At 37.6% G+C, this 13,059-nt stretch overlaps 1 protein-coding gene across 1 annotated transcript in view; it reads right to left on the bottom strand.

The window, feature by feature from the left end:
- Positions 1-4,860: 4,860 nt before the first annotated feature.
- SLC35G2 (solute carrier family 35 member G2) overlaps positions 4,861-13,059 on the bottom strand; it is a 34,067-nt gene continuing 25,868 nt past the window's right edge. Inside the window, exon 2 of the mRNA XM_081071802.1 lies at positions 4,861-6,396. Within this exon, the coding sequence (XP_080927928.1) occupies positions 5,140-6,378 (1,239 nt within the window). The 5' untranslated portion in view covers positions 6,379-6,396 and the 3' untranslated portion in view covers positions 4,861-5,139. The remainder of the gene's footprint in view (positions 6,397-13,059) is intronic.

Genomic DNA, 13,059 nt, shown 5'->3' on the forward strand with positions numbered 1-13,059 from the left:
TCCTGACCTAATTTGATAGGCTCAGCAGCCCCCTTCCCTCCTATCCCTGACGCGAGAGTGATCTGCGAAGCGCTGGGATTGGGCCGGCAAGCCTGTCAATCAAGTGCTGTGCTGGAGGGAGCGGAGGCTGACCCCAGAGAGAGAGCTAGAGGGTGAGAGGATCGCCAGACCTCACCCTGTTCACGTCGCGTTTTCCTCCCTGGCTGACTGCTTTGGGCCTTCCTCTTCAGCGCCGCCGGAGAGACTCTACAGCACAAATGACTGCTTCCCGAGGTCAGCTCCAACTACTCTGGGATCTTCCTGGTTTCTGCTCCAGAAGAGGGTCCTGCCTGAGAAAGATCTTAGGGGCGGGGAGCAAAGAAGAGAAACCAAAAGGTCTGGAGATGGGGACCTGAGAGAAAAATATAAGATGTATCCTTAAATTGAGCCACAAACTGAAATAAACTGAGTCTGAGGGCCTTCGAAGTGCCCTAGTGCCCAGTTAGCTTCTAGTCTCGTTTGTGGTGGTCATGCTCTGAAGAGAAAGGACAGTGACCGTCGGTGCTAGGTCTGCCCACTCCTAGGAACTCAGTCAGCCCCAGCCATCAGCCAGGCAGCAGCAGTTAAACTGGTTCTCCGACGCCGGGGCTCCAGTCCCCCCACAACATGCCTCGTTGCTTCCTAACCATCTTTGTGGCTCGGCTTAGGCCGGCCTCCTCAGGGAAGCCTGCTTGCGTTAGGTACCCTGCGTTAGGTACCCTGCATGGAGCACGGGTATTTTCCCCGTCATAGTTGTGCGTATCCTTACCTAGATTGTGAACTATGTTAAGTCAGGAGCCATGTCAGTTTTCAGGTTCCCCCCCCCCCCCGGTGCCTAGCGCGTGATACATTGTCGGTAAATATTGTTAAAGGCAGTATGTCTTCCTTTCCTGTCTTTAAGACTGGCCCTGTCAGTCCCAAAAGTTCACACTTTTATTCAACTTCAAAATTACTCGAGTTTTGATAAGTATGTGTGGTTTGCTTGCCATTTATAGAATCACCAGGTCAAGCACAAATCACTGGTGACCCCTTCCTGGCTTCAAGTGGGCTGAGGCAAGTATTTCCTGAAACTGTGCAACAGCTCCTCTCCGTCTACGTCCCATTATTAGCATCCAAAGGGAATAAGTGAATTTTGAATTTATTCTAAGGGCCTAAATACCTTTGCGTATTTTATCATGGCTGTTATGGGTGGAATTGTGTGCCCTCCTGAAATTCCTATGTTGAAGCCCTAACCTCCAATGTGACTGTATTTAGAGATAGGGCCTTGAGGAGGTCATTAAAGTTGACTGAGGTGATAAGACTGGGGCCCTAATATTTTAGGATTAATGTCTTTATGAGAAGAGACATTAGAGAGCTTACCATGTTTCCACCATTAGAGGACACAGTGAGAAGGCAGCTATGGGCAAGCCAGGAAGAGAGTTCTCACCAGACACTCACCATGTTGGCACCCTGGTGTGTAACTTCCGGCCTCCAGAACTGTGAGAAATTAAATTTCTATTGTTTAAGCCACCCAGCCTGTGGTATTTTGTTATGGCAGACTGAAATGACTACTACAATAGTTTTATTTGTTAGTACATCTTACAAAGTTTATGGATTCAGATATTATATTCATATTAATTTTTGAAGCTGGAGAAACCATTGTTCAGAAGTTAAAACTATTTCTCCAAAATCACAGAGTAAACTGGTAGCAAAATCTAGCTGAATTCTAATTACACATTCAACATGTGATGGGGGCAGAGGGTTTGAATACAAATACAACAGGTAAAGTAGTCCTTGCGATCAGGCAGCTTATACCACTACCTTAATGGGGAAAATAAATTCAGAAAAAAATATACTGAAGTCTTAAGATTTTATTTTGTAAGGCAATATGCATTGTGAATGGGCCAATGATCTGAACAGACCCTTCACAAGATTTTGATGCAAATCTCTTAACTACTATGTGCCACCTATTTAAGCATTAGAAGAATTAAGGGATTTAAAAGTATTTTAGTTCCCTGTAAACATGTTTTTCCCTTTAGTTTTCCTTCCTTAAGTTTCCTCATCATCCATTCTTACCATGAATTCTTTTTAAAAAAAAAAAAGGAAAAGAAAAACTATATGAAAAAGAGGAGTTAAAGAAAAATAAGGAAACAGCAATAAAAGAGGAAAGCATTGGGTGGAAGGGGAGCTAGGCAGAAAGTCATGTATGAAATTGCAGTATGGTGTACTTAGAAGGAATGGAGTCCATATTCTTATGGGATGGGAGTCGTTCCAGAGACTTCCTTTCACATCCTCTGTCTCCCCAACTTCCAAACATAAACATGCATATGGCTTCTTTTTCCTCTTTTAGTAGATCTCAAATCAAAACCAGGAATCACCCTTGCTAATTAGTGCTGAGTGAACCAGGGTCTAGCCAGAATGAGGCAACAAGAAAATTTTGGTCAGAACTTAGGACCTATGGACTGGAAATGGGGCTTCAGAAATGGGTAGCTAATCTGTCTGGAATAAAAACTTGCAAGCAGCTCACTTCATTAGCCTGAAATGAGAGGACTTAGGAAGACAAAGAATGGAAAAATGAATCTCACATCTCAAGGTCTTTCCCAGGAAACTACTGATAGCTTATAGTTAGAAGTGATTAGAGAGAATGATCTGGTTTAGCATCAGGTAGGACTGTTTAGGACCAAAAAAAGTCCCACTTACTAATCTGCAAGAACTAATCACAGACTTGACTGTGATGTATAGAAATTAGTGCGTTAACCCTGGTAACTAAATTTAATTTCAGGATTGTTATGCTTTCATGGGAATTAATTCAACAAAATTTACTGAGTCTACTCTGTGGTAGGCACTACAATAGGTAGTGGAGATCTAACAATCACTTTAAAGGAGTTCAATTCAGTGTCCGAGAATGAGATAATACATTAATAGTAAATACAAGCAACAGATATGTACAGAGGGATGTTAAGCCACAGAGGGAGGAGAGTTTTATGTCCAGGCTATTCTGGCAATTAAGTAGGCAAAAAGAAGGGCCTTCCACGTAGAGTCCTGCATAAAAAGATATTACACAATAATAGAGTAATGCTGTAGCAGACGATGACTAGAAATGTAAGCAATATCGGGTTATGGAAGTTAAAGTCCTTAAACGTTATCCTATAGGCAATGAGAAGTTTTCTTTCAGCAATTTAAATGTCTTCTGTTTTCTGGATTCCATTGTTTCTGATGAGAAATCAACTGTAATTCTTATCATTATTTTCCTGAATGTTATATCTTTTTCTCTCACTGCTTTTAAGATTTTGTTTCTTTATCTTTGTTTATCAGCAGTTACACTATGTTTCTAGGGGTGGTTTTTCTTTGTATTTGTACAGCGAAGGTTCCCTTAGTTCCCTGGATCTGTGGATTATTGTTTGTTGTTTCCTTTTATCAAATTTGGAAAAATTTTGACCAGTCTTTCTTAAATATTTTTTTCTGCCCCATTCTCTCTATCTCTTCTTCTGAGACAATACTTAAGCTATATTTCTTCATCTTTATTACAAGTTATTCCAAGTTACTATTGTTTTTCCCAAATCTTTTTCTTTTGGTGCTTCAATTTGGATAATGTCTTTTGAGAGCCAGTGTCTAGTAATTTTTGGAAAATCTGAATGTTAATATTTTCCCAAAAGCACAGACACCCTACTAATGGGGCTATGGGTTCCTTAGGGGAAGGTTTAGAGACATATTAGTCAAGAAAATAGAAATCACAAGATATTACAACAGAATTTAGTACTGGGTGTTGATGGACTGAAAAAGCAAAATGGGAACACTGAAGTAACCCAGAGGTAGCAGCTACCTCCCCTAAAGCTAGCAAAAAAGAGGAATCAACATTGTATTATCAGGTCTCAGAAGCTCAGGAATGACCCAGTTTAGTTGTAGCATATATCCCTAAGAAGATGCTGTCCAACTGGTCCTGCTACTACTGAGAGATATCACGAGACTGGTTGAGTGGAGGTGCGCCAAAGGAAGCTCAAGACTGAAATCAACTTTGTTCCTGTTAGACCAAAGGGCCATTGCTTTTGCTAAGGTAACTGATAGAAACTGCAAGCAAACAGAAAGGAGGAAGTACTTTATCCCTCTCTTGTCTTCCAGTCTCCCTTTAATTGGTGGAACCTAGGAAAACATCAGCTAGCACAGGAAAAATGTAGTTTGCAGGGTCTGAGCCATAGCATCACAGAGGAAAGTGTAGAAGGGTGAAAATGGATCTAAGATAGCTCAATAACTTAATAACCAGTGACATATGAACATTGGTTTGTGCTAATTAACCCAAATTAGACCAGAGTTAATGCCACCTTATATGCTTTTATAGCCTTTTAGGCCCTTTTGAAAAGAATCTGAGGATACCATGTTGTATCAATTTTCTGCTATACTGTGATTACTGCTAGTGTCTTTTTCAGGGGTCAGGAATACCTTCACTGAAGCTTAGACATGTACATACAAAATCTAAACTAGGGCAGTTTTGGAAGAGATCCTATAAATGATAAGCAACCCTACCACAACTGCCATCAGGCATAAAATGGCATAAACTAAGTAGAACTGGCAAGAATTCTGTCTTCTCCCTACCTCCATTTCCTAGGCATTGCCTAATATGGTCATAGCAAGGGGACGCTCCTTTGTTCCTTCTTTCTTGCCTTAACCCAGCCCAACCAGAAAATCCTACTTTTCTGATGCAAGTCGATGACAAAACAGGGCTTGGTATTCAGCGTTTCACCTTACAGCGTACTTTTCACAAATGAAGATATTTGAATATTGAAGGATTTTGTTGAACATTTGTACAACATTGGGCATGAATATTTTTCTAATTTTTGAACTTTAGGATCATAGAAGTTCTATCAGAAAGTGGTCATTTCTTCAAGTCTATGTTCTTTAGTGATGCAAGTTAACATTCTCCTTCTACCACAATTACCTTTTGTTAATAACAGCAAAGACACCAGTTTCATGATATTTCACATATTTAATATTTGTTTTTGAATATATGAGACTAGAATAAATTTTTCTACATCTTTATATATTAATATATAGCACTGTCAATTATATAACACAAAAGACATAGGTGAACATTAAAACGGCAGTGTATTATATTAACTGATGGTTAACAAGATAATAATCAGGTATTCATTTAATGGGAGAGTCTAGTATTTCCTGATAATTCTGCCTTCTTAAATTCTTCCAGTAAAGTTTATAGCCAGCAAGGACAAAAACACTAATCATAATGATTATGCCTCCAAAGACATCATAGACACTAGGAAATATGTGTAACACTAGAAGCTGTAAGACCATAGCTACCACAATCTCCAAATGTTGTACTGTGCTGACCAAAGCTGGGTGGAATTTGTCCAAGGCATAATAAACTCCTAAGAATGCTGCAGTAGAACAGACACATATAGCAAGGAGATAACTCCAGGTTTCTGCATCTAATGGGATGATAGGTTCTTGAAGAACAAACATAGTAGATATTCCCCAGACTGTCCCAGTCCAACCAAAAGTAAACAGTGCAGTCCACATGCTGATCTTCTCCTTAATGGACCTATATATTATCATGGAGAGAGCAGTGGTCAATCCAGCCATTACAGTCATAGTGTATCCAAAGGCTTCTTTCCAGGCATTTAACAAAGAATTGTCTTCATCAACAATGTTGGGGATCATTACAAGACAAACACCTACAATGCTGCACATAACTGTAGCGGTGTCAACATAAGCCATTTTCTCATCTACAAGTAAAAAAGCCAAAATGGCACTGAAGACTGTGGTGGTGGCTCTCCACATCGTGGTCCCATTGCTGGGAGGAACTATTGAAAATGATGTATAAGCACAGGTGATTGAGATGACATTGCATATACCATAAAAGAAGAGACGTAATCTGTATCCACTGGGTCCAAAGGGGGCCTCCTGGTAGTAACAAACAACTAACACAGAAAAGACCTGCAAAACAGAACGGATAAAAATCAGTTCTAGAGATGGAACTTTAGAACGATCAGAAACAAGCCTAGTGATAAGAGCTACACATCCGTGAGCCAACGCAGATCCAAACAACACTATCCACATTTTTCTGGACTGAAAAATGTTTTTTTCTGCAAAGCTCTGGAATTGTCCAATCTCATTGGTCATTGGGTCTTCCGTTGGTGGAGGTCTGGTATCCATGGTTCCAAAAAAAGTTCTTCCTTTTCTTTTCATTTCACTCAGCAAGCCTTTCTTTGGATTTTCTTCCATAAAATTTCCATAGTCTTCATTGATTTCTTCATATCCATCATCCCCAGGCTGGGGATAATGAGAGGTATATTTTACCATCACTGTGTTAGGATGTATTTTCACCCGTTTTTTAATGGGATATTTTTTGGAGGGAGACGTATCCATTTCTTCAGATAATCAATTCTATAAGAAGAAAAAAAAGACAAATGTACATGTTCATTCAGTAGAAATTTAATTTATACTATAATTGTATACCAATTCAATAATAGAAAGTAGAGATTGTCACAGGAGTTTTTAAAAGTAATAGGAAGAAGTGATCTGGCAATATGCCTTATCAGATATATGACGCCCAATGAAATGGTTACCCTTTTCACTCTCATCTTAAAGTCTGTTTCTATTTCTCATTCTGCTTATTCTTTGATTCATTCATTCAGCTATTTCCTATCTATATCACAAACAACTGATATTTTCCCGCTTTTCTTTCCTACTTTTGTCTCTACCCATCCAATAAGAAAAATACAGAAAACTAAATAACAACTTAGCTCAAACCTTCTCATTGTGTACATTTGTCCATATTATAAATTATAAATGGGTGTGTCCAAGGTCTTTTGTAGAATCACTTCTGTATAATATCAGAATTAGCTTTATATTATTATAAATTATAGTGTTATATTTTAACATTTATTCTGGGCTTCCCATACATTTTCAGATATATAGATACACTGAAATTAAAAAGTTAATAAAATGGATTTAGTGACATTCATGTATTATTGGTGTGTACAACCCTCTAAATGAGCAATTGGGCAATATGTATTTTAGCTGAAATTTTACTGAAACTACTCTTTAATTCAGAAATACCACTTCCAAGATTTTACCCTGAAGAGATGATCACAAGACGTTTTTTACCTTACGTGTGAAAAGGGAAAAAGAATATATATTTATGTATTTGCTTATATAACAAATAATGGAAAGATATGAAGGAAACTAATAATCACTGGTGGAGCCAGGAACAAGAATGAAAAAAAGGCTTTTTATAGTATAAATTTATATTTTTATTTTTGAAGCATGATATTCAAAAAATTAAAAACTAAAACAAAATGTTCATCTGTTATTTAAGAAAAAAGGAGAGCATACAAGAAAGTGGTAAAAATGTATGAATAAGAAAGTTCACCGTAGCTTACTGCATTGACACTTCATAGAAAGGAATACTGTGCTATGCATGCATTTAAAACAACAATGCAGAATTTATTGACGTGGAAAGATGTCCCCGACACATTTTTGAGTGGGAAACGAGTTAAGGATTATATGAAATAATGCATGTAAAGAATTCACCACAGTTCTGGCATATAGTAAACTCTCAATAAATGTTACAAATAAGTTCAGCTTCCTTTCACCTATAATTAACTCTTTTTGAAACACTGGGTGTCTTCTACAATGTTATTCTTTGTTTGAAACCTGTATTTGTTCACTCAGTTCTCCTATGTTATCTATCTATCCATCCAAAAATGATTTCCTGCCCTCCCCTGTAAAAGGAATGAAAAGAGGGAAGGAGGGAGGGAGGGAGGGAGGGAAAGAAGGACCTTTTTATTTTTTTGTCCTAATGACATATACCCTATTCCTTGCCCAAAACTCATTAGTTCCAGGATCTTAAACCATAGTCCAGAAATCAAATCCTCTTTTGTTTTTTGACACCATCTGGGCAGCCAACTGTTCCATTCCTATTTACTTCCTTCTCTTCTAAAGGATACCACCTTCAGTTGGAAGAAGTCGTTTAAAAAAACACCACCTGTGCCCCACAGCCTTTCAGTTAGCTTGGACCTCTCAACTTGTAGTCCTTCCAGCATATTACTATGAGGCTAATCTGATGTTCTTTTTTTTCCCAACTTTCCCCACATCAAATCCACTTCAAATCATGACTTTAGCTTCAATAATCCCAAATTGAATTAACAGTCTTAATCTCCCCAATAGATTTTCTTTCCCTAACTTCCTTATTTATGTTTGCAATACCAACATTTTTCCCCTTCCTCAACCCAGAAATCAAGGAATACTCTGAATTATCTGTCATTTCTATCATCACATTTCCATTTGGTCATAAATCTTACTGTTTTTGTCTTTCAAATATTTCTCAGATTTTCCTTTTCTCCAATTCTATTTCCTTTGTGATTCTGAATCTGGTTATTGTGAATTCCTGTCTAGAATACTGCATCCTAACTAGCCCCTTGATCCTGGGCCTTCTCCCCTAAAATACATCTATAATATACCACTGTCACGTTAATCTGTCTTTAAAAGATTCAAAACAAAACAAAAACTTCCCTCAAAGTTTGCCCATTCAAGAACCTACAGTGATTTCCCACCTCATAGAATCTCAACTCCTCTTCCTGGCTCTCAAGACCCTGCCTAGTCAAGCCCCGGTAGATACTTGGCTTCTTAACACACACTTCCCTGATCAGCCCCGTGTCCTCCCTGTCCGCACTCCCTACGTGTACCATTTCTCTAAGCCTTTATTCTCACTAGTTCACACTTTGCTCCAGCATTCTAAGTACTGCTCATCTTTTAAGAAGGTCCAGGCCAAATTCTGCCTTTTATAAACAAGCCTTTCCTGAGCACTGCAGCCACTCATTTTTTTCTTTGTTCTTTGTTTGAAATCTGTAGTAGTTCTTCTAAATTTTATAATCTAATCATTTTACTATTTAATTGCTTCAGCTCAGTGGAGTTTTATCTCCAGTCATAGTAACCTCCTTGCTAGTCAGTATCTTTAAGTATATAAATGACATCTCAGATCCCATAATGTCCTATTTGCTGTTCATGGTTAAAATTGTGACTTATATCCATTCAAATCTTTCCCCTTCCTCACTGCAGGCCAGATTATGCAGAGGCATGCAGCTCCAGGGGCATGCATAAGGAGAGGATGTGGTCTGCTATTTTACTCCTATTCCTTTAGAGTCTGTGGGAGAGCAATATGGTCTGCTTGTGGGACACTTTTTCTATCTCCCTCTAGGCTCTAGCTCCCCTGGTGTATTGGCACACGGAGGAAGGAAAAGGAAATGTCTCATATATTGGCTGCTGTTATGTGATGGCTTTTTGATATACAAGCTTGGCTAGGCTGAATTATATTCTCCTGTTATTTAATCGACACTAATGTAGGTGCTGCTGTTGAGATATTTTGCAGATGTGATAAAAGTCCCTAAACAATTCACTTTTTGTTGTTGTTGTTCTTTAAGATTCTCTCTCTTTTTTTTAATTAAAGTTTATTTGGGTGACAATTGTTAGTAAAGTTACATAGACTTCAGGTGTACAATTCTGTATTACATCATCTATAAATCCCATTGTGTGTTCACCACCCAGAGTCAGTTCTCCTTCCATCACCATATATTTGACCCCCTTTACCCTCATCTACTACTTCCCTTCCCCCTTACCCTCTGGTAACCACTAAACTATTGTCTGTGTCTATGAGTTTTTGTTTCTCATTTGTTTGTCTTGTTCTTTTGTTGTTTTTGGTTTATATACCACGGATCAGTGAAATCATATGGGTCTGTGCCTTTTCTGTCTGACTTATTTCACTTAGCATTATACTCTGAAGATCCATCCATGTTGTCACAAATATTCCTGTATCATCTTTTCTTACAGCTGAATAATATTCCATTGTGTATATATACCACAAATTCTTTATCCATTCATCTATCAAAGGACATTTTGGTTGTTTCTATATTTTGGCCACCGTAAATAAAGCTGCAATGAACATTGGAGCACGCGTGTCTTTATGTATAAATGTTTTCAGATTTTTTGGGTAGATACCCAGGAGAGGGATTGCTGGGTCATATGGTAATTCTATTCGTAATTTTTTGAGGAACTTCCACACTGCCTTCCATAGTGGCTGCACCAATCTGCATTCCTCAACAGTGTATAAGGGGTTCCTTTTTCTCCACAGCCTCTCCAACACTTGTTTCTATTTGTCTTGCTGATGATAGCCATTTTAACTGGGGTGAGGTAATACCTCATTGTGGTTTTTATTGGCATTTCTCTGATGATGATTAGTGATGTTGAGCATTTTTTCATGTCTATTTGCCATTTTATGTCCTCTTTGGAGAAATGTCTCTTCATGTCCTCTGTCCATTTTTTAATTGGGTTGTTTGTTTTATTGTTGAGTTGCATGAGTTCCTTGTATATTTTGGATATTAGCCCCTTATCGGAGGGACTGTTTGCAAAAATCTTCTCCCATTCAGTTGGTTGCCTCTTTATTTTGTCGATGGTTTCTTCTGCTGTGCAGAAGCTTTTAAGTTTCATATAGTCCTGTTAATTTATTTTAGCTTTTACTTCCCTTGCCTTTGGAGTCAAATTCATAAAATGCTCTTTGAACCCAAGGTCCATAAGTTTAGTACCTATGTTTTCTTCTATGCAGTTTATTGTTTCAGGTCTTATGCTTAAGTCTTTGATCCATTTTGAATTAATTTTGGTACATGGTGACAGATAGCAGTTCAGTTTCATTCTTTTGCAAGTGGCTATCCAATTCTCCCAGCACCATTTATTGAAGAGGCTGTCTTTTCTCCATTATATGTTTTTTGCTTCTTTGTCAAAAATTATCTGTCCACATTTATGTGGTTTTATTTCTGGGTTCTCAATTCTATTGCATTGGTCTATGAATCTGTTCTTCTGCTAATACCATGCTGTTTTGATTATTGTTGCCCTGTAGTACAAGCTAAAGTCAGGGAGTGTGATACCTCCAGCATTGTTCTGTTTTCTTAGGATTGCTTTGGCTATTCGGGGTCTTTTGTGGTTCCAAAAAATCTGATGATTTTTTGTTCTATTTCTTTAAAAAATGCCATTGGGATTTTGATGAGGATTGCATTAAATCTGTATATTGCTTTAGGTAACATGGCCATTTTAACTATGTTGATTCTTCCTATCCATGAGCACAGAATGTCTTTCCATTTCTTTGTGTCTTCTTCAATTTCTTTTAAAAATGTCTTATAGTTTTCAGCCTATGGGTCTTTCACATCCTTGGTTAAGTTTATTCCTGGGTACTTTATTCTTTTTGCTGCAATTGCAAAAGGAATTGTTTGGGTTTTTTTAATCCCAAATGGTATATTTTTATTTATTTATTTATTTTAGGAATTGTTTTTTAAATTTCTTTTTCTGAGATGTCATTGTTAGTATATAGGAATACAATGGACTTTTGTACATTGATTTAGTAGCCGGCAACTTTACTGTATTTGTTGATTGTTTCTAAGAACTTTTTGGTGGAGTCTTTAGGGTTTTCTATATATAGCATCATGTCATCTACAAAGAGTGACAGTTTAACTTCTTCATTCCCAATTTGAATGCCTTTTATTTCTTTCTCTTGCCTGATTGCTCTGGCGAGGACTTCCAACACTATGTTGAAAGCAAAGGTGATGGGGGACAGCCCTGTCGTGTTCCTAAACATAGAGCAAAGGGCTTCAGTGTTTCACTGTTAATTATGAGATTAGCTGAAGGTTTCTCACATGTGGTCTTTATTGTGTTAAGGTATTTTCCTTCTATACCTATTGTGTTTTCATCTTAAATGGATGTTGTATCTTGTCAAATGCTTTTTCTGCATCTATTCATATAATCATATGATTTTTGTCCTTTATTTTGTTTATGTGCTGTATCACATTGATGGATTTGCAGAAGTTGAACCATTCTTTTGACCCTTGGATAAACCCTACTTGGTCATGATGAATAATCTTTTTAATGCATTGTTGCATTCGATTTGCTAGAATTTTGTTTAGGATTTTTTTCATCTGTATTCATCACAGATATTGGTCTGTAGTTTTCTTTTTTTGTGTTATCCTTACCAGGTTTTGGTATCAGGGTAATGTTGGTCTAATAAAATGAGTTAGGGATTACTGTCTCTTCTTCAATTTTTTGGAAGAGCTTGAGCAGGATTGGTATTAGATACTGTTGGAAGGTTTGGTAGAATTCACTCGTGAAGCCATCTGGTCCCGGACTTTTGCTTTTGGGAAGGTTTTGGATGACTGATTCAATTTCATTACTGGTGATCAATCTGTTTAGATTTTCCAGTTCTTCATGATTCAGCCTTGGAAGGGTATATGTTTCTAAGAATTTGTCCATTTCTTCTAGGTTATTGAATTTGGTGGCATATAGTCCTTCATAGTATTCTTGGATGATCCTTTGTATTTCTGTGGTGTCTGTGATAACTTCCCCTTTCTCATTTCTGATTTTGTTAATTAGTGTCTTCTCCCTTTTTATCTTAGTGAGTCTAGCCAAGGGTTTGTCAATTTTGTTAATCTTTTCAAAGAACCAGCTCTTTGTCACATTAATTTTTTCTATTGTCTTTTTTATCTCTTTCATTTAGTTCTGCTCTGATTTTTATTATTTCCTTTTTTCTGCTGACCTTGGATTTCATTTGTTCGTGTTTTTCTGGTTCTTTAAGGTGTAACGTGAGGACAAGGACAAGAATAGACTCAAAGTGAAAGGGTGGAAATTGACACTCCAAGCAAATGGTATCCAGAGAAAATCAGGTGTAGCCATACTGATATCAGATGAAACAGACTTCAGGGTGAAAAATGTAACAAGAGACAAAGATGGACATTTCATAATGGTAAAGGGGACTATACAACAAGAAGACATAACAGCCATCAATATTTATGCCCCCAATCAGGGAGCACCGAAATATACCAAGCAACTACTAACAGAACTAAAGGGAGAAAATGACCAAAGCACAATTATACTAGGGGACTTAAATACATACATCATTGACAGCTATGGATAGATCATCCAAACAGAAAACAAATAACGAAATAGCAGCCCTAAATGACACGTTAGATGAAATGGACATAATTGACATATATAGAGCACTTCATCCCA

Source organism: Rhinolophus hipposideros (assembly GCF_964194185.1).
Source record: "Rhinolophus hipposideros genome assembly, chromosome: 14".
NCBI lineage: Eukaryota > Metazoa > Chordata > Mammalia > Chiroptera > Rhinolophidae > Rhinolophus > Rhinolophus hipposideros.